Source organism: Gadus morhua, chromosome 11 (genome assembly GCF_902167405.1).
Source record: "Gadus morhua chromosome 11, gadMor3.0, whole genome shotgun sequence".
Taxonomy (NCBI): Eukaryota; Metazoa; Chordata; class Actinopteri; order Gadiformes; family Gadidae; genus Gadus; species Gadus morhua.
Genome location: NC_044058.1, coordinates 23,000,523 through 23,022,503, shown reverse-complemented (window position 1 = coordinate 23,022,503; position 21,981 = coordinate 23,000,523). Strand labels below are relative to the sequence as shown.

The window sequence follows — 21,981 nt, the reverse complement described above, 5'->3', positions numbered from 1 at the left end:
TTCTGTGGAAAGGTCGGTTAGTTGGACTGCGTCCTGTTACGCAGTCCAACACCTCCATCTAGTGGCCACTTGACGCCACTGTACCTCATTCTTCCGTCACACTTGACTTCAATCATCAATCCCCACTTCCTACTTCAGCCGGGGATATCCATCCAGCCTGCGCCAGTTCGTCGTTTACACCTACCCAGTTCGTATCGGTCTTACCAGCATTCTCTAGACCCAGTTCGGTGTTCCCGGTCTCTTGCCAACCCTCTTCCCTAGTTCTCCGTCCGTCACTCTGCCTACCTTTCGCCGAACTCCTGCCTCCCCAACTACCGTCGAGTCCTTGCCTGTCTCACTGCCTGCCTGACGCTGAAACCCCGCCGGCCTGACTACCATCCTGTAGCCGAATCCTTGCCTGCCTGACTGACTCCCTGTTGCCGAACCCTCGCCTGCCTGAATACCGCTTGCTTCGCCCCATGCTTGTCATCAACCCGGGCCGTGTACCAATAAACCCTTTTCCGTTTCCTTTTGCCTCAGTGTCCAGCGCTTGTGTCCCCTCGCCCTGCTCCTTAACACATAGCTATGAAAGGTGCACTAGCGGGTATTTTTGGCAATATAATAATGATTGATTTGATTTGCTTTATTTCTGGATCAAGACATTAAAACAGTAACCCAAAGACATGCAAAATGCAAAAGTGTAATTCTTATTTCCAGCTTGGTCCTTGGTGTTACACACAAGAAACAAATAAACAAGAATCAGACAAACAGACAGACATGCATACAGTAATTAAACAGTAAAAAGTACATACAGAAATGTAAATATTAAGACCAGCATTTTTGTGTCCCATTACAACTTCGTAATTAAATTCAGATTATATCGGGAAAAGAAGCAGGTACTGTTTAAATACAGTAGGCCTATGCAAAGTTTTATTTTTTAAGAATCTAACTTATATTTTTACTATAGTCCAGAGTCCGTAGTGGAGGTGATGCTGAGACGAAAAGTGACTCCAGGCATGGTGGGGATGAGGAGGAGGGGGAGAAGGAGGAGTATGGAGCACAAACCAGCAAAGAAACAGTGAAAGGTACACAGGCAGTGTGCAGGGTTATAGGCATTTTTTTTATGAATAGAAATAAAAACCCAAGATTATGTTCGAAATAATAAAAAACATAAATTAAAAGAATATCCACTATGGCAGATGTAGCAATGTAGTCAACCCAGGCAGAGTCAGGGTCCAGCAAAGGGGAAGCTGAGCTAGCTATACACCCAGATGAGGGTGAGGGATTTACTTATTTTGCACACCCAGCCACCAAAGTTTTTGCCAGTTTTTAACTTCCACCCTCAACAAACCCCCAGAAAAGGTGTTGGCATCTATGAGACGAAAGATGGTATTAACAGAAAGTGGCTCACATACTGTCAAAGAGACAACTCTCTGTGCTGTTCAGTATGTTAGGCCTATGCAAAGCCAACTGCAAGTGACAGCACATTTAATAAGGGGGGGGTGACAGCCTGGAACCATGTTCATCAAAGAATAGAAACAAAAATGAAAACAAAAATAACTTTTTACTTATTTTCTTTGTTTCCAAAATAGTCTACGTTTTTCATCCCTTCCATGTTTTGGACAGAATGCACTCAACCATGGCCCACGGCCTCAGCAACATACATCACACACGCTTCAAGCGAACACTGAGACATCTGCAAAACCTTAACACGGTGCTTCGGTGAGACTTTGGTCACCTCTGTCATTGTGACCTATTAGAAGTGCTGCCCAGCTACAAAGACCACGAGACCCTGCCTAGACCTGAAGTAAAAAACCGACTTCACATGACTGTAGATTATCCACACTCAACACCTCACCACTCTGTAGAGATCACCCCTGCCATGCAATCAATGAGGGAGGGTGGGAGAGAGGGAGACTACAACTGACAAAGAGACACTGTGGAATCAGTACCATGTAACAGAAACCCAGGGTAGAGCTCCTGATCGAATGTGGAATGAAAGCTGTAGATGTGTGTCAGTTTTCCTGAGGGCTCGCCGTAATCTGAGGACACACTGTAGAAGGACAGAACGCCAGCATAATGGTGCAGGTACACTCCTATTCTGTTACACGGGAGGGGAGACCATTCTTCTTCATTCTCGTTGTACCAGGTAGCGTCGTCATCTTCACCATCACATTGAAGACACCAAGAATCTGCATACCGTCCAATCTCAGCGTCGTCCCCTCTTCCTTTCCTTTGGATTCCTCTGTATGTCACTCCTATATCCACCTTTCCTTCCCACTCTACCTCCCAGTAGCAGCGGCCAGTCAGACCCTCTCTACACAACACCTGTCTGTAGTAGTTAAATCTTTCTGGGTGACCGGGATACCCCTGATTGCATCCTTCCTGTGTCACCTCTCTGTCGTCCTCAGACAGAGAGAGATGTTTGTGGGCTGTGTTCGGGTCCAGTGTGAGTTCACAGGAATCTAAAGGGAAAAAAGACATTAGGCCGTTTAACCAGACAGAAATGCCCTGATGAGGTAGTCATTTGCAAAATTTTGAAACAATGTATAGTAGTATTATTATCAACAGCATTCCACTAAGTTATATTTTTTTATATCCATTAGAATTGTATTTATTTTTTATGTAAAAAATAAATAACCTGCTTAGTTAAATGATTACGTCTAATATAATAATGATAGTAATGAATAATATAAACTTTTATAATCATAATATAGGAATACAGACACATTCTTAATAATTAATACCAAACATTATTTGCAAACGTTATAGCATAACATTAAAGGCATAATAACAATAATGATTCAAACAAAATAGTTAAAATAGAATACACACATAATATATGTAACAATCCTTAATACTAAATACAATTAATTATGATAGTACCATGATTATTATTCAATTGTGTGTAACAATAAAATACTACTTATAATCATTGTTTATATTTGTCAACAATAATAAATATTCGATTTTACACTTACATTTCTTTACACCTGTTTTCAGGTCAGGCTGAACATGGATAACGCTCTTAGGGATGGCTGGGAGTTTCTTCACCACATCTCCATGATTCACTTGTTTCCCATCCTCAGACCGGATGAGTGCGGGATGAGCTGTATCAGGATCCAGACTCGCAGCTACTTCATACTGCTGGACCCCCTTCAGTTCAGCACCGCGCAGCTTCTTCATCTCCATGTTCAGTGTCTCCTCCAGCTGATCCAGGGATCTCGTCAAAGTCCCTACGTATGACGGAGGACGTACCTCCACCGTCGTCCAGTCCCTGGTGGCTGGAGGATCCTTCAGGGATTTGAAGGCTTGGAGGAAGTGGAGGTGGTCTTTATTGTGTGAGAGTGGCTTCAGCTCTGAGCTTCTATTGTTCAGATCTTCTATGTCCTGCTCGAGCTCTTTGGTGAATTCTTCCGATTCTTTTTCTGTGGATTTCAGTTTCTCTTTTACCGTTTGGTTGAAATCATCCCGGCACTTTTCAACACAGCATATCAGAGCATTGAAGACCTGCCCAGCATCAGCTATCTCTCTGTCTGCATCGTCCTTGCTCATGTCTCCTGTGTCTTTGATCTCCTTAATCTTTAGTTTTCTCTCCCGGATCATCTGCGGAACTTCAGCCTCCATCTTCCCCAGCTGGGCCGTCTTCACTTCATATTCCTCCTTTAGGGGTACAACAGTATGGGACCTGTGGTCTGTCTCTGTGCAGAACTGACAGACAGACACCTGTTCAGTCTGGCAGAAGAGCTCCAGAAGTTGATTGTGTTTCGTACAAATCCTTTCTTCCAGACGGTCCATAGGCTCGACCAGCCGATGTTTCTTCAGGCCTGCGACTCTCTGATGTGGCTCCAGGTGGGTTTGGCAGTAAGAGATGAGACACACTAGGCAGGACTTCACGGCCTTCAGCTGGGTCCCAGTACAGACGTCACAGGCAACTCCTGCTGGTTCAACACAAGGCTGCTCTTCTACTTGTTCGGTCGTTCTAAACTGAGCTGCCAGCTCTGATAAGAGGGTATTGACCCGTAGATCAGGTCTAGTGTGGAAAAGCTCGTTGCAAACAGGACATTTGTACTGGAGTTGTTCATCCCAGAATTTTGTAATACAGATTCTGCAGAAGTTGTGTCCACATGGGGTGGAAACTGGTCTGCTGAAGACATCCAGACAGATGGAACATGTAAAGTTCTCCTCAGACCAGGAAGTGTTACAAGAGGCCATTCCTAAACACAGACAACAAGGTTTACGCAGTGAGCAATTTCAATTTGATTCCATAAAGGGAAGAGAGGTTTTAACTTATCTGAAAGTTGTGCCGTATTACTTACTTATTGTTATTGTTGTTCCTGTCTATCCGACAATCTGTTCCGAAATGCGTCTTATTTTTGTCCTGAAAGAGAGAACTGCTTCCACGTCAGCTGGCTTAGGTTTCTATATGGACCTTGGACGCACAGTTAACTGACGTTTCAACTTCCCTGTGTGTGTGTGTGTGTGTGTGTGTGTGTGTGTGTGTGTGTGTGTGTGTGTGTGTGTGTGTGTGTGTGTGTGTGTGTGTGTGTGTGTGTGTGTGTGTGTGTGTGTGTGTGTGTGTGTGTGTGTGTGTGTGTGTGTGTGGAGGAAGTTGTTTACGGGGAGAAGAATTAAACGTGGAGACGAATATTGAACAGTTTGTCAATCTAGACTTGGCTTATTCTAGTCACAACACAACATGTTATGTAGGGGGCAGAAAGAATACAACATCAAAACATATAAAAACTATATAAATAATATCTACCATGACTTGGAAATCGTGAGACACCAGCCCTTAACGACATGAAACGACACATCTTAACGAGTGTGTTCCTGTAGTAAGTGTACGGACTACAAAGATGGCAGAACGGCCCACCACAACATGGACCTATTAAAGCACCACACGCCACCCGATCCGCTCATGAACAACCCCCGATTCCACCCTCTCAAAACCGAAACTCTCTCTCAACTCTCGCGATAAAACCAACAACGTGAGAGAGACGTTACGGGAGGAGGGCAACAGATGACGTCAGAGCACAGATAGACGTGATGCAGTAAGGAATGAAGACTCGCGATAGTCTGTTAAAGTGCAGGAAGAATTTATTTGCGTAAACGAAGATACTGCAATAAATATTTTTTGTCCGAGGTTGGGGTCTCGTCGGGAATATTGTGCTTAAATGAATGCACTTAAATCAACGCTGTGTTTGCGAAAAGTTACATTAGTAGTGCTGCTAGTTTGCCACTGGCCATGTCCTTGCAGGAATACTTGTGTATGAAGGGTTAAATGGCTGGTTTAACCTCTGCGCAATGATTACTCAAAGTGCTGTGCAACATCAACCAGGCCCTAGAGTCCAATCAAACTCGGTCAGGTGAGGCTGCTTCAACCATCCATCCAAGGTGACCTTATTTATTATTATCCATCCTCCACAACCCCCCCCCCCCCCCCCCCCCCCCGCCCATGTACTTAACAATATATGACTAAACAAATCAAAATATGCTTACCGGTGCAGTTTGTAGGCTACACACATCATTTTTATGCATAACAAACATAAACACAATCCTGGATGAGCTAGAAAGGAGAGCAGAGATAGGAGTGAGGAGGAAGAGAAGAGAGAGGAAGGAGAGAGGAGAACGATGGAGAGGAGAACGATGGAGAGGAGAGATGACAAGACAAAGTCACGGTACTCACACACATGGGTGGAATCTTTATATGTATTCACTTTGACCTTTGTGAGTGTGTGAGTGTGACACTTGATGGGTTGTTGAATGTTGGAGATTAAGTCATTGATTATCTCATCAGCTACAAACGTTTGCAGTTATTATGGGATTTTAATAATTCCTTGAATCTCATTTGTAAAAGGGTTATAACTTAGGCAACACAGTGTTGTTGTTTTTTATCCCAACTTGCTCATATTGGATTGAAGGGGTTTCAAGGGGTTTATTCGCAACTTTGTTGTGTAACTTTGATTCCAGTTGATGGTTCATTATTTTTCCGCCTTCCATTGTCAAACTTTCTAGATCCATCTCTAAATTTGGATTTCTTTAAATTTCCTGAATTTTCAGTCAATTACAGCTCCACTCATTGAAATGCATGTTTTAAACTTTGTAGCCTACTTATCGCCCTGAAAATCAATTAGGTCAGTAACACAAGACTGGGAAAATTGAAACAGAGATGATGGACAGAGATGATCGATAAGACCATTACTACAATGTAAGCACGGACAGAGTCTGTCAGCGCGGCTCGGTTTCGTGTTTACTGTTAAATGATTTTCATTTGAAGATATTGTCCACTTTTTGGAAATAGCCTACATGTATGAAATGATGTCCATCATGTGTTCCTCTCATGTTATTCAAAAGCAACCAAAGTTCCGGTTTGTCATGGAAACTGAGCCCAGCCTTCCGTCCGCGCGTTCCATATCCCATGGGGCAGCTCTGATGATCTGGCTTTTGAAAAATATTGGACATTCTTTAGCAATTTTGAAAGAATAATAATACAAATAATTCAATCAAAAGTTTTAGATATACTAAAAGGCGTCTCATGTTTCCGAATCCAGGTTTCCAGGTTGTTGACTTTGCACCAGTCCACCAGATGTTTCACCTCGTCCCTGTAGGCCAGTTCATTGTCATCCTGGACGAGGCCCACAACATTTGTGTCGTCAGCATACTTCAAGAAGTGGTTGGAGCTGAATCTGGGACGACAGTCGTGGGTCATCAGGGTGAACAGCAGAGGGCTGAGAACACAGCCCTTGGGGGAACCGGTGTCCGAGGCCCAAGTGACCCAGTTTGCACACCAGATTCTAGGGGATGATCGTGTTGAACGCTGGCTGAGCTGAAGTCCAGAAACAGCATCCGCACGCGGGTGTTTTTATCCTCCAGGTGCTCCAGGCTCAGGTGGAAGGCAGAGGAGATGGCATCCTCTGTAGAGCGGTTCGGTTTTGGTATGCAAACTGGAATGGCTCGAGTGATGGTGGGAGCTTGGAGGTGATGTGGTCCTTCACCAGCCTCCCGAAGCACTTCATAATGATGGAAGTCAGTGCTACGGGGCGGAGGTCAGGATTTCTTAGGCCCTGGTATGAGGGTGGCAACCTTGAAACAGGATGGGACAACAGCCTGAATCAGCGAGGTGTTAAAGAGGTCGGTGAGGCCATCCATCGACATCTATGATAAATGTATATGTGGGGAAAAAGTGGTTAGGGAAAACACTTGAGGTTGAGCTTCAGGAAGCACATTCTCTCCGAACATTAAGAAATAGTAATAAAATCAATTGTGTGTTTGCACTTCCGACCTTGTGCAGGTGTAGCCTACTTTGTAGGCCTACTGCTCTGCACTATTTTGAATGATATGCTGCCCGTGAGTCAGCTTTAAAAAAAAAAAAGCCAGCTGCAAAAACGTTTGTTGATGGCAGTGTCCTCCGTGATATATACACCGAAATAGTAAATAAGAAGCGCTACCTCAAATAGAATGAGGTTAAACCCAGGTGTCCTTTTAAAATAGACGCACCATACCAGTAGTCTATAGCTCCGGTAAACAGGTAGGTACGGCTTGTACACTCTGCCTGCTTTCTTCTTGTAAGCAGGCAAAATAATGGCCTGCTACCCTCCACTGTCCATGCCATGAATATGATTGGTCAGGTGTATTCTTTGACCTTGACGCCAACGCATGCTGTATGAGTATGCAGAGAGAAGGTGTCCATGTATGTGTAGATAGCTTCGGTCTCTTCGTTGCATACCAACGTTCAAGATTGACAGCCTTCACCCGCACATAATTTTTTTTTGTCACCACGTTGTTGTATCATAATTCTGGGGTGTTTGGGGTAGGGTTAGGGAACCTGTAAACACATTGTTGGGCTGCTCATGTTGGATGGAAGGGGTTTTAAGGGGTTTATTCGCAACTTTCTGACTAAATCAAAATTTAGTCAGAAACCAAAGACGGGAAATAGCGAATAGCCGGCAAATGAGAAAATAATCAAATTGATACAGAGATGATGGACAGAGATTATCAACAAGACCAGGGACGGACTGGCCATCGAGAGGTTCGGGAGATTTCCCGAACGACCGGACGATTTCAGGTCAACCCAGCCAGAAATAAATAAATAAAATGTATATATATATGTGTATATATATACATATATATGTATATATATATATATATATATATATATATATATATATATATATATACATATACATATATATATATATATATATATATACATATACATATATATATATATATATATATATATATATATATATATATATATATATATATATATATATATATAGGGTTAGCGTTGATCTCCCTCTGAAGTTACACAGAAATACGAAAATGTGAAAAAAGGTGGTGGAGAAGAAAAATAAATGGTTGGCGCTCAGAAGTTAAGATTGAAAAAAAAGCGCAAGGTGCAGCCAAATGCGCAAAATTAACCGACCTTTTCTGTGGAAAAGCCAAGGTTGATGCACCTGTCGGCGAGACCAATTACGCATGAGGGGACAAAGCAGCATAGTGTCACGCCGCGTCCTGCTACGCGGTCCAACACCCCCATCTATGGGCCACTTGACGCCACTGTACCTCATTCTTCCGTCACACTTGTCTTCAACCATCAATCCCCACCTCCTACTTCAGCCGGGGATCTCCATCCAGCCTGCGCCAGTTCGTCGTTTACAACTACCCAGTTCGTATCGGTCTTACCAGCATTCTATAGACCCAGTTCGGTGTTCCCGGTCTCTTGCCAACCCTCTTCCCTAGTTCTCCGTCCGTCACTCTGCCTACCTTTCGCCGAACTCCTGCCTCCCCAACTACCCGCCTACCGTCGAGTCCTTGCCTGTCTCACTGCCTGCCTGACGCTGAAACCCCGCCTGCCTGACTACCATCCTGTCGCCGAATCCTTGCCTGCCTGACTGACTCCCTGTTGACGAACCTTCGCCTGATTGACTACCGCTTGATTCGCCCCATGCTCGTCATCAACCCCGTGTACCAATAAACCCTGTTTCCTTTTGCCTCAGTGTCCAGCGCTTGGGTCCCCTCGCCCCGCTCCTTAACACATAGCTATGAAAGGTGCCATAGCGGGTATTTTTGGCAATATAATAATGATTGATTTGATTTGCTTTATTTCTGGATCAAGACATTAAAACAGTAACCCAAAGACATGCAAAATGCAAAAGTGTAATTCTTATTTCCAGCTTGGTCCTTGGTGTTACACACAAGAAACAAATAAACAAGAATCAGACAAACAGACAGACATGCATACAGTAATTAAACAGTAAACAGTACATACAGAAATGTAAATATTAAGACCATATTTTGTGTCCCATTACAACTTCGTAATTAAATTCAGATTATATCGGGAAAAAAAGCAGTTTAAGTGTGCAGGTACTGTTTAAATACAGTAGGCCTATGCAAAGTATTAAAGTTTTATTTTTTAAGAATCTATCTTATATTTTTACTATAGTCCAGAGTCCGTAGTGTAGGTGATGCTGAGACGAAGACTGACTCCAGGCATGGTGGGGATGAGGAGGAGGGGGAGAAGGAGGAGTATGGAGCACAAACCAGCAAAGAAACAGTGAAAGGTACACGGGCAGTGTGCAGGGTTATAGGCTTTTTTTTTTATGAATAGAAATAAAAACCCAAGATTATGTTCGAAATAATAAAAAACATAAATTAAAAGAATATCCACTATTGCAGATGTAGCTCTGTAGTCAACCCAGGCAGAGTCAGGGTCCAGCAAAGGGGAAGCTGAGCTAGCTATACACCCAGATGAGGGTGAGGGATTTACTTCTTTTGCACACCCAGCCTCCAAAGTTTTTGCCAGTTTTTAACTTCCACCCTCAACAACCCCCCAGAAAAGGTGTTGGCATCTATGAGACGAAAGATGGTATTAACAGAAAGTGGCTCACATGCTGTTAAAGAGACAACTCTCTGTGCTGTTCAGTATGTTAGGCCTATGCAAAGCCATCTGCAAGGGACAGCACATTTAATAAGGGGGGGGGTGACAGCCTGGAACCATGTTCATCAAAGAATAGAAACAAAAATGAAAACAAAAATAACTTTTTACTTATTTTCTTTGTTTCCAAAATAGTCTACGATTTTCACGCCTTCCATGTTTTGGACAGAATGTAGTCAACCATGGCCCCCGGCCACAGCAACATACAACACACACACTTCAAGCGAACACTGAAACATCTGCAAAACCTTAACACGGTGCTTCGGTGAGACTTTGGTCACCTCTGTCATTGTGACCTATTGGAAATGCTGCCCAGCTACAAAGACCAAAATACCCTCCCTAGACCTGCAGTAAAAAAACGACTTTACATGACTGTAGATTATCACCACTCAACACCTCACCACTCTGTAGAGATCACCCCTGCCATGCAATCAATGAGGGAGGGCGGGAGAGAGGGAGACTACAACTGACACAGAGACACTCTGGAATTATTATCATGTAACATAAACCCAGGGTAGAGCTTCTGAGTGAATGTGGAATGGGAGGTGTAGATGTGTGTCCGTTTTCCTGAGGACTCTCCGTAATCTTGGGACACACTGTAGAAGGACAGAACGCCAGCAGATTGGTGCAGGTACACTCCTATTCTGTTACACGGGAGGGGAGACCATTCTTTTTCACTATAGTTGTACCAGGTGTAGTCACCATATTCAACAGCACATAGAAGACACCAAGAATGTGCATACCGTCCAATCTCAGCGTCGTCCCCTCTTCCTTTCCTTTGGATTCCTCTGTATGTCACTCCTATATCCACCTTTCCTTCCCACTCTACCTCCCAGTAGCAGCGGCCAGTCAGACCCTCTCTACACAACACCTGTCTGTAGTAGTTAAATCTTTCTGGGTGACCGGGATACCCCTGATTGCATCCTTCCTGTGTCACCTCTCTGTCGTCCTCAGACAGAGAGAGATGTTTGTGGGCTGTGTTCGGGTCCAGTGTGAGTTCACAGGAATCTAAAGGGAAAAAAGACATTAGGCCGTTTAACCAGACAGAAATGCCCTGATGAGGTAGTCATTTGCAAAATTTTGAAACAATGTATAGTAGTATTATTATCAACAGCATTCCACTAAGTTATATTTTTTTATATCCATTAGAATTGTATTTATTTTTTATGTAAAAAATAAATAACCTGCTTAGTTAAATGATTACGTCTAATATAATAATGATAGTAATGAATAATATAAACTTTTATAATCATAATATAGGAATACAGACACATTCTTAATGATTAATACCAAACATTATTTGCAAACGTTATAGCATAACATTAAAGGCATAATAACAATAATGATTCAAACAAAATAGTTAAAATAGAATACACACATAATATATGTAACAATCCTTAATACTAAATACAATTAATTATGATAGTACCATGATTATTATTCAATTGTGTGTAACAATAAAATACTACTTATAATCATTGTTTATATTTGTCAACAATAATAAATATTCGATTTTACACTTACATTTCTTTACACCTGTTTTCAGGTCAGGCTGAACATGGATAACGCTCTTAGGGATGGCTGGGAGTTTCTTCACCACATCTCCATGATTCACTTGTTTCCCATCCTCAGACCGGATGAGTGCGGGATGAGCTGTATCAGGATCCAGACTCGCAGCTACTTCATACTGCTGGACCCCCTTCAGTTCAGCACCGCGCAGCTTCTTCATCTCCATGTTCAGTGTCTCCTCCAGCTGATCCAGGGATCTCGTCAAAGTCCCTACGTATGACGGAGGACGTACCTCCACCGTCGTCCAGTCCCTGGTGGCTGGAGGATCCTTCAGGGATTTGAAGGCTTGGAGGAAGTGGAGGTGGTCTTTATTGTGTGAGAGTGGCTTCAGCTCTGAGCTTCTATTGTTCAGATCTTCTATGTCCTGCTCGAGCTCTTTGGTGAATTCTTCCGATTCTTTTTCTGTGGATTTCAGTTTCTCTTTTACCGTTTGGTTGAAATCATCCCGGCACTTTTCAACACAGCATATCAGAGCATTGAAGACCTGCCCAGCATCAGCTATCTCTCTGTCTGCACCGTCCTTGCTCATGTCTCCTGTGTCTTTGATCTCCTTAATCTTTAGTTTTCTCTCCCGGATCATCTGCGGAACTTCAGCCTCCATCTTCCCCAGCTGGGCCGTCTTCACTTCATATTCCTCCTTTAGGGGTACAACAGTATGGGACCTGTGGTCTGTCTCTGTGCAGAACTGACAGACAGACACCTGTTCAGTCTGGCAGAAGAGCTCCAGAAGTTGATTGTGTTTCGTACAAATCCTTTCTTCCAGACGGTCCATAGGCTCGACCAGCCGATGTTTCTTCAGGCCTGCGACTCTCTGATGTGGCTCCAGGTGGGTTTGGCAGTAAGAGATGAGACACACTAGGCAGGACTTCACGGCCTTCAGCTGGGTCCCAGTACAGACGTCACAGGCAACTCCTGCTGGTTCAACACAAGGCTGCTCTTCTACTTGTTCGGTCGTTCTAAACTGAGCTGCCAGCTCTGATAAGAGGGTATTGACCCGTAGATCAGGTCTAGTGTGGAAAAGCTCGTTGCAAACAGGACATTTGTACTGGAGTTGTTCATCCCAGAATTTTGTAATACAGATTCTGCAGAAGTTGTGTCCACATGGGGTGGAAACTGGTCTGCTGAAGACATCCAGACAGATGGAACATGTAAAGTTCTCCTCAGACCAGGAAGTGTTAGAAGAGGCCATTCCTAAACACAGACAACAAGGTTTACGCAGTGAGCAATTTCAATTTGATTCCATAAAGGGAAGAGAGGTTTTAACTTATCTGAAAGTTGTGCCGTATTACTTACTTATTGTTATTGTTGTTCCTGTCTATCCGACAATCTGTTCCGAAATGCGTCTTATTTTTGTCCTGAAAGAGAGAACTGCTTCCACGTCAGCTGGCTTAGGTTTCTATATGGACCTTGGACGCACAGTTAACTGACGTTTCAGTTAACTGTGACGTTTCAGATATTATATTAAATAATATCTACTATGACTTGGAAATCGTGAGACACCAGCCCTTAACGACATGAAACGACACATCTTAACGAGTGTGTTCCTGTAGTAAGTGTACGGACTACAAAGATGGCAGAACGGCCCACCACAACATGGACCTATTAAAGCACCACACGCCACCCGATCCGCTCATGAACAACCCCCGATTCCACCATCTCAAAACCGAAACTCTCTCTCAACTCTCGCGATAAAACCAACAACGTGAGAGAGACGTTACGGGAGGAGGGCAACAGATGACGTCAGAGCACAGATAGACGTGATGCAGTAAGGAATGAAGACTCGCGATAGTCTGTTAAAGTGCAGGAAGAATTTATTTGCGTAAACGAAGATACTGCAATAAATATTTTTTGTCCCCCCCCCCCCCCCCCCCCCCCGCCCATGTACTTAACAATATATGACTAAACAAATCAAAATATGCTTACCGGTGCAGTTTGTAGGCTACACACATCATTTTTATGCATAACAAACATAAACACAATCCTGGATGAGCTAGAAAGGAGAGCAGAGATAGGAGTGAGGAGGAAGAGAAGAGAGAGGAAGGAGAGAGGAGAACGATGGAGAGGAGAACGATGGAGAGGAGAGATGACAAGACAAAGTCACGGTACTCACACACATGGGTGGAATCTTTATATGTATTCACTTTGACCTTTGTGAGTGTGTGAGTGTGACACTTGATGGGTTGTTGAATGTTGGAGATTAAGTCATTGATTATCTCATCAGCTACAAACGTTTGCAGTTATTATGGGATTTTAATAATTCCTTGAATCTCATTTGTAAAAGGGTTATAACTTAGGCAACACAGTGTTGTTGTTTTTTATCCCAACTTGCTCATATTGGATTGAAGGGGTTTCAAGGGGTTTATTCGCAACTTTGTTGTGTAACTTTGATTCCAGTTGATGGTTCATTATTTTTCCGCCTTCCATTGTCAAACTTTCTAGATCCATCTCTAAATTTGGATTTCTTTAAATTTCCTGAATTTTCAGTCAATTAAAGCTCCACTCATTGAAATGCATGTTTTAAACTTTGTAGCCTACTTATCGCCCTGAAAATCCATTAGGTCAGTAACACAAGACTGGGAAAATGGAATAGCCGTCAAATGAGAAAGTAGGCTACTCAAATTGAAACAGAGATGATGGACAGAGATGATCGATAAGACCATTACTACAATGTAAGCACGGACAGAGTCTGTCAGCGCGGCTCGGTTTCGTGTTTACTGTTAAATGATTTTCATTTGAAGATATTGTCCACTTTTTGGAAATAGCCTACATGTACGAAATGATGTCCATCATGTGTTCCTCTCATGTTATTCAAAAGCAACCAAAGTTCCGGTTTCTCATGGAAACTGAGCCCAGCCTTCCGTCCGCGCGTTCCATATCCCATGGGGCAGCTCTGATGATCTGGCTTTTGAAAAATATTGGACATTCTTTAGCAATTTTGAAAGAATAATAATACAAATAATTCAATCAAAAGTTTTAGATATACTAAAAGGCGTCTCATGTTTCCGAATCCAGGTTTCCAGGTTGTTGACTTTGCACCAGTCCGCCAGATGTTTCACCTTGTCCCTGTAGGCCAGTTCATTGTCATCCTGGACGAGGCCCACAACATTTGTGTCGTCAGCATACTTCAAGAAGTGGTTGGAGCTGAATCTGGGACGACAGTCGTGGGTCATCAGGGTGAACAGCAGAGGGCTGAGAACACAGCCCTTGGGGGGAACCGGTGTCCGAGGCCCAAGTGACCCAGTTTGCACACCAGATTCTGGGGGATGATCGTGTTGAACGCTGGCTGAGCTGAAGTCCAGACACAGCGTCCGCACGTGGGTGTTTTTATCCTCCAGGTGCTCCAGGCTCAGGTGGAAGGCAGAGGAGATGGCGTCCTCTGTAGAGCGGTTCGGTTTTGGTACGCAAACTGGAATGGCTCGAGTAATGGTGGGAGCTTGGAGGTGATGTGGTCCTTCACCAGCCTCTCGAAGCACTTCATAATGATGGAAGTCAGTGCTACGGGGCGCAGGTCAGGATTTCTTAGGCACTGGTATGATGGTGGCAACCTTGAAACAGGATGGGACAACAGCCTGAATCAGCGAGGTGTTAAAGAGGTCGGTGAGGCCATCCATCGACATCTATGATAAATGTAATGTGTGGGGAAAAAGTCGTTAAGGAAAACACTTGAGGTTGAGCTTCAGGAAGCGCATTCTCTCCGAACATTAAGAAATAGTAATAAAATCAATTGAGTGTTTGCACTTCCGACCTCGTGCAGGTGTAGCCTACTTCGTAGGCCTACTGCTCTGCACTATTTTGAATGATATGCTGCCCGTGAGTCAGCATTAAAAAAAAAAGCCAGCTGCAAAAATGTTCGTTGATGGCAGTGTCCTCCGTGATATATACACCGAAATAGTAAATAAGAAGCACTACCTCAGATAGAATGAGGTTAAACCCAGGTGTCCTTTTAAAATAGACGCACCATACCAGTAGTCTATAGCTCCGGTAAACAGTGGATCAGGTAGGTACGGCTGGTACACTCTGCTGTAGGTCTTTCTTCTTCTCGTAAGTAGGCAAAATAATGGCCTGCTACCCTCCACTGTCCATGCCATGAATGTGATTGGTCAGGTGTATTCTTTGACCTTGACGCCAACGCATGCTGTCTGAGTATGCAGAGAGAAGGTGTCCATGTATGTGTAGACTGTATAGCTTCGGTCTCTTCGTTGCATTCCAACGTTCAAGATTGCCAGCCTTCACCCGCACATTATTTTTTTTTGTCACCACGTTGTTGGATCATTATTCTGGGGTGTTTGGGGTAGGGTTAGGGAACCTGTAAACACATTGTTGGGCTGCTCATGTTGGATAGAAGGGGTTTTAAGGGGTTTATTCGCAACTTTCTGACTAAATCAAAATTTAGTCAGAGACCCAAGACGGGAAATAGCGAATAGCCTGCAAATGAGAAAATAATCAAATTGATACAGAGATGATGGACAGAGATTATCGACAAGACCAGGGGCGGACTGGCCATCGAGAGGTTCGGGAGATTTCCCGAACGACCGGACGATTTCAGGTCAACCCAGCCAGAAATAAATAAATAAAATGTATATATATATATATATATATATATATATATATATATATATATATATATATATATATATATATATATATATATATATATATATATATAGATGTAGGGTTAGCGTTGATCTCCCTCTGATGTTACACAGAAATACGAAAATGTGAAAAAAGGTGGTGGAGAGGAAAAATAAATGGTTGGCGCTCAGAAGTTAAGGTTGAAAAAGAAGCGCAAGGTGCAGCCAAATGCGCAAAATTAACCGACCTTTTCTGTGGAAAAGCCAAGGTTGATGCACCTGTCGGCGAGACCAATTACGCATGAGGGGACAAAGCAGCAGTGTCACGCCGCGTCCTGCTACGCGGTCCAACACCCCCATCTATGGGCCACTTGACGCCACTGTACCTCATTCTTCCGTCACACTCGTCTTCAACCATCAATCCCCACTTCCTACTTCAGCCGGGGATCTTCATCCAGCCTGCGCCAGTTCGTCGTTTACAACTACCCAGTTCGTATCGGTCTTACCAGCATTCTCTAGACCCAGTTCGGTGTTCCCGGTCTCTTGCCAACCCTCTTCCCTAGTTCTCCGTCCGTCACTCTGCCTACCTTTCGCCGAACTCCTGCCTCCCCAACTACCCGCCTACCGTCGAGTCCTTGCCTGTCTCACTGCCTGCCTGACGCTGAAACCCCGCCTGCCTGACTACCATCCTGTCGCCGAATCCTTGCCTGCCTGACTGACTCCCTGTTGCCGAACCTTCGCCTGATTGACTACCGCTTGATTCGCCCAATGCTCGTCATCAACCCCGTGTACCAATAAACCCTGTTTCCTTTTGCCTCAGTGTCCAGCGCTTGGGTCCCCTCGCCCCGCTCCTAACACATAGCTATGAAAGGTGCACTAGCGGGTATTTTTGGCAATATAATAATGATTGATTTGATTTGCTTTATTTCTGGATCAAGACATTAAAACAGTAACCCAAAGACATGCAAAATGCAAAAGTGTAATTCTTATTTCCAGCTTGGTCCTTGGTGTTACACACAAGAAACAAATAAACAAGAATCAGACAAACAGACAGACATGCATACAGTAATTAAACAGTAAACAGTACATACAGAAATGTAAATATTAAGACCATATTTTGTGTCCCATTACAACTTCGTAATTAAATTCAGATTATATCGGGAAAAAAAGCAGTTTAAGTGTGCAGGTACTGTTTAAATAAAGTAGGCCTATGCAAAGTTAAAAGTTTTATTTTTTAAGAATCTATCTTATATTTTTACTATAGTCCAGAGTCCGTAGTGTAGGTGATGCTGAGACGAAGACTGACTCCAGGCATGGTGGGGATGAGGAGGAGGGGGAGAAGGAGGAGTATGGAGCACAAACCAGCAAAGAAACAGTGAAAGGTACACGGGCAGTGTGCAGGGTTATAGGCTTTTTTTTTATGAATAGAAATAAAAACCCAAGATTATGTTCGAAATAATAAAAAACATAAATTAAAAGAATATCCACTATTGCAGATGTAGCTCTGTAGTCAACCCAGGCAGAGTCAGGGTCCAGCAAAGGGGAAGCTGAGCTAGCTATACACCCAGATGAGGGTGAGGGATTTACTTATTTTGCACACCCAGCCTCCAAAGTTTTTGCCAGTTTTTAACTTCCACCCTCAACAACCCCCCAGAAAAGGTGTTGGCATCTATGAGACGAAAGATGGTATTAACAGAAAGTGGCTCACATACTGTCAAAGAGACAACTCTCTGTGCTGTTCAGTATGTTAGGCCTATGCAAAGCCATCTGCAAGTGACAGCACATTTAATAAGGGGTGGGGGGGGGGGTGACAGCCTGGAACCATGTTCATCAAAGAATAGAAACAAAAATGAAAACAAAAATAACTTTTTACTTATTTTCTTTGTTTCCAAAATAGTCTACGATTTTCACGCCTTCCATGTTTTGGACAGAATGCACTCAACCATGGCCCACGGCCTCAGCAACATACAACACACACGCTCAACCGAACACTGAAACATGCAAAACCTTAACACGGTGCTTCGGTGAGACTTTGGTCACCTCTGTCATTGTGACCTATTGGAAATGCTGCCCAGCTACAAAGACCACGAGACCCTGCCTAGACCTGAAGTAAAAAACCGACTTCACATGACTGTAGATTATCCACACTCAACACCTCACCACTCTGTAGAGATCACCCCTGCCATGCAATCAATGAGGGAGGGCGGGAGAGAGGGAGACTACAACTGACAAAGAGACACTGTGGAATCAGTACCATGTAACAGAAACCCAGGGTAGAGCTCCTGAGTGAATGTGGAATGAAAGCTGTAGATGTGTGTCAGTTTTCCTGAGGGCTCGCCGTAATCTGAGGACACACTGTAGAAGGACAGAACCCCAGCAGATTGGTGCAGGTACACTCCTATTCTGTTACACGGGAGGGGAGACCATTCTTCTTCATTCTCGTTGTACCAGGTAGCGTCGTCATCTTCACCATCACATTGAAGACACCAAGAATCTGCATACCGTCCAATCTCAGCGTCGTCCCCTCTTCCTTTCCTTTGGATTCCTCTGTATGTCACTCCTATATCCACCTTTCCTTCCCACTCTACCTCCCAGTAGCAGCGGCCAGTCAGACCCTCTCTACACAACACCTGTCTGTAGTAGTTAAATCTTTCTGGGTGACCGGGATACCCCTGATTGCATCCTTCCTGTGTCACCTCTCTGTCGTCCTCAGACAGAGAGAGATGTTTGTGGGCTGTGTTCGGGTCCAGTGTGAGTTCACAGGAATCTAAAGGGAAAAAAGACATTAGGCCGTTTAACCAGACAGAAATGCCCTGATGAGGTAGTCATTTACAAAATTTTGAAACAATGTATAGTAGTATTATTATCAACAGCATTCCACTAAGTTATATTTTTTTATATCCATTAGAATTGTATTTATTTTTTATGTAAAAAATAAATAACCTGCTTAGTTAAATGATTACGTCTAATATAATAATGATAGCAATGAATAATATAAACTTTTATAATCATAATATAGGAATACAGTAACATTCTTAATAATTAATACCAAACATTATTTGCAAACGTTATAGCATAACATTAATGGCATAATAACAATAATGATTCAAACAAAATAGTTAAAATAGAATACACACATAATATATGTAACAATCCTTAATACTAACTACAATTAATTATGATAGTACCATGATTATTATTCAATTGTGTGTAAAAATAAAATACTACTTATAATCATTGTTTATATTTGTCAACAATAATAAATATTCGATTTTACACTTACATTTCTTTACACCTGTTTTCAGGTCAGGCTGAACATGGATAACGCTCTTAGGGATGGCTGGGAGTTTCTTCCCCACATCTCCATGATTCACTTGTTTCCCATCCTCAGACCGGGTGAGTGCGGGATGAGCTGTATCAGGATCCAGACTCGCAGCTACTTCATACTGCTGGACCCCCTTCAGTTCAGCACCACGCAGCTTCTTCATCTCCATGTTCAGTGTCTCCTCCAGCTGATCCAGGGATCTCCTCAAAGTCCCTACGTATGACGGAGGACGTACCTCCACCGTCGTCCAGTCCCTGGTGGCTGGAGGATCCTTCAGGGATTTGAAGGCTTGGAGGAAGTGAAGGTGGTCTTTAGTGTGTGAGAGTGGCTTCAGCTCTGAGCTTCTATTGTTCAGATCTTCTATGTCCTGCTCGAGCTCTTTGATGAATTCTTCAGATTCTTTTTCTGTGGATTTCAGTTTCTCTTTTACCGTTTGGTTGAAATCATCCCGGCACTTTTCAACACAGCATATCAGAGCATTGAAGACCTGCCCAGCATCAGCTATCTCTCTGTCGGCATCGTCCTTGCTCATGTCTCCTGTGACTTTGATCTCCTTAATCTTCAGTTTTCTCTCCCGGATCATCTGCGGAACTTCAGCCTCCATCTTCCCCAGCTGGGCCTTCTTCACTTCATATTCCTCCTTTAGAGGTACAACAGTATGGGACCTGTGGTCTGTCTCTGTGCAGAACTGACAGACAGACTCCTGTTCAGTCTGGCAGAAGAGCTCCAGAAGTTGATTGTGTTTCGTACAAATCCTTTCTTCCAGACGGTCCATAGGCTCAACCAGCCGGTGTTTCTTCAGGCCTGCGACTCTCTGATGTGGCTCCAGGTGGGTTTGGCAGTAAGAGATGAGACACACTAGGCAGGACTTCACGGCCTTCAGCTGGGTCCCAGTACAGACGTCACAGGCAACTCCTGCTGGTTCAACACAAGGCTGCTCTTCTACTTGTTCGGTCGTTCTAAACTGAGCTGCCAGCTCTGATAAGAGGGTATTGACCCGTAGATCAGGTCTAGTGTGGAAAAGCTCGTTGCAAACAGGACATTTGTACTGGAGTTGTTCATCCCAGAATTTTGTAATACAGATTCTGCAGAAGTTGTGTCCACATGGGGTGGAAACTGGGCTGCTGAAGACATCCAGACAGATGGAACATGTAAAGTTCTCCTCAGACCAGGAAGTGTTAGAAGAGGCCATTCCTAAACACAGACAACAAGGTTTACGTAGTGAGCAACATCAATTTAATTCCATAAAGGGAAGAGAGGTTTTAACTTATCTGAAAGTTGTGCCGTTTTACTCACCTTGTTGTTGTTCCTGTCTCTCCGACAATCTGTTCCGAAATGCGTCTTATTTTCTCCTGAAGGAGAGAACTGCTTCCACGTCGGCTGGCTTAGGTTTCTAATGGACCTTAGGTTTCGTTTCTTCAGCATGACGTCATCTCCTCTCCCCCCTAACAACCCCCACTGACGTGCAGTTCACTGACGTTTCAACTTCCCCATCAACACACACACAAAAAATGGAAAAACCCACTCACTACCGGGGCCCTCGTGTGTTTTAATGTTTGTGTAGACGTGTGTGTGTGTGTGTGTGTGTGTGTGTGTGTGTGTGTGTGTGTGTGTGTGTGTGTGTGTGTGTGTGTGTGTGTGTGTGTGTGTGTGTGTGCGCGTGTGCGTGTGCGTGTGTGGAGTAAGCTGTTGACGGGGGTGGAGACGAATATTAAAACAGTTTGAGAAAATCTTGGCTTTTTCTAGTTTGGCTACAACAAGTTATGCTGGGGGCATAGAATACAACATCAAAACATATCAAAACTTTATAAATAATGTCAACTAAGATTTGGAAATCGTGAGACCCGATCTGTGTTCCTGTAGTCATTGTATGGACTACAAAGATGGTAGAACGGCCCACTAACATGGACCTATTAAAGCCCACCATACGCCATCAAATCCGCTCATGAACAACCCCCGATTCCACACTGTCCGAACCGAAACTCTCGCTGAACTTTCGCGTTAAAACCAACGGGGGTCGGGGGTCTCGTCGGGAATCTCGTCAGGAACCTTGTGCTATAATGAATACACGTAAATAAACGCTAAAAGTAACATTGCAGTGCTGCTGACGTTCCCTCCACTGTTTGCCACTGTCCATGGCCTTGCAGGAATACTTTTGTTTTGTGTAAAGCAGTGGCGAAGCGAGACCTTTTTTGGGTGGGCTCAAGCCCACCCAAAACTTGCCTTAGCCCACCCTATCGTTTTGTCCTCAAATCTAATATTCTTCCGTTTTTTTTACACAAGCAATGAGAGGATGGGTGGTGTAACTAATGCATAAGCTCAAATGGGCTTTTGAACTCGAGCGCAACCTTCCTGCAGGAATCTCATACCTCTGATGCGTGGGTGGGCGTCTCCTGTTTCACAAAACCCAAAATGCCGCAGCAGTGCACCTAACATTTCTGCTGTTTCGTCTGTCAAAGAGGCTAGCTAGTCTTTATCAGAAAATCCACGATTTCCAGCTGTGTTCTAACTTATAACATGACCAGATACTAATTCATTTTAAAACCTTGACATAATCTTTCAGATGTCTATTAAATGACAGTAGACCAGGTGAT

At 43.6% G+C, this 21,981-nt stretch overlaps 1 protein-coding gene across 1 annotated transcript; it reads right to left on the bottom strand.

The window, feature by feature from the left end:
- Positions 1-601: 601 nt before the first annotated feature.
- Positions 602-20,849, bottom strand: LOC115553864 (uncharacterized). The gene is made up of 9 exons (XM_030370387.1): positions 20,684-20,849; positions 19,346-20,581; positions 18,283-18,829; positions 14,475-14,986; positions 11,447-12,682; positions 10,384-10,930; positions 6,505-6,710; positions 2,961-4,196; positions 602-2,444 (listed from the first exon to the last, which is right to left on the bottom strand). The coding sequence occupies exons 2-9, from the start codon at positions 20,577-20,579 to the stop codon at positions 1,897-1,899; spliced, it is 6,066 nt and encodes a 2,021-aa protein (XP_030226247.1). The 5' UTR covers positions 20,580-20,581; positions 20,684-20,849; the 3' UTR covers positions 602-1,896.
- Positions 20,850-21,981: the final 1,132 nt, after the last annotated feature.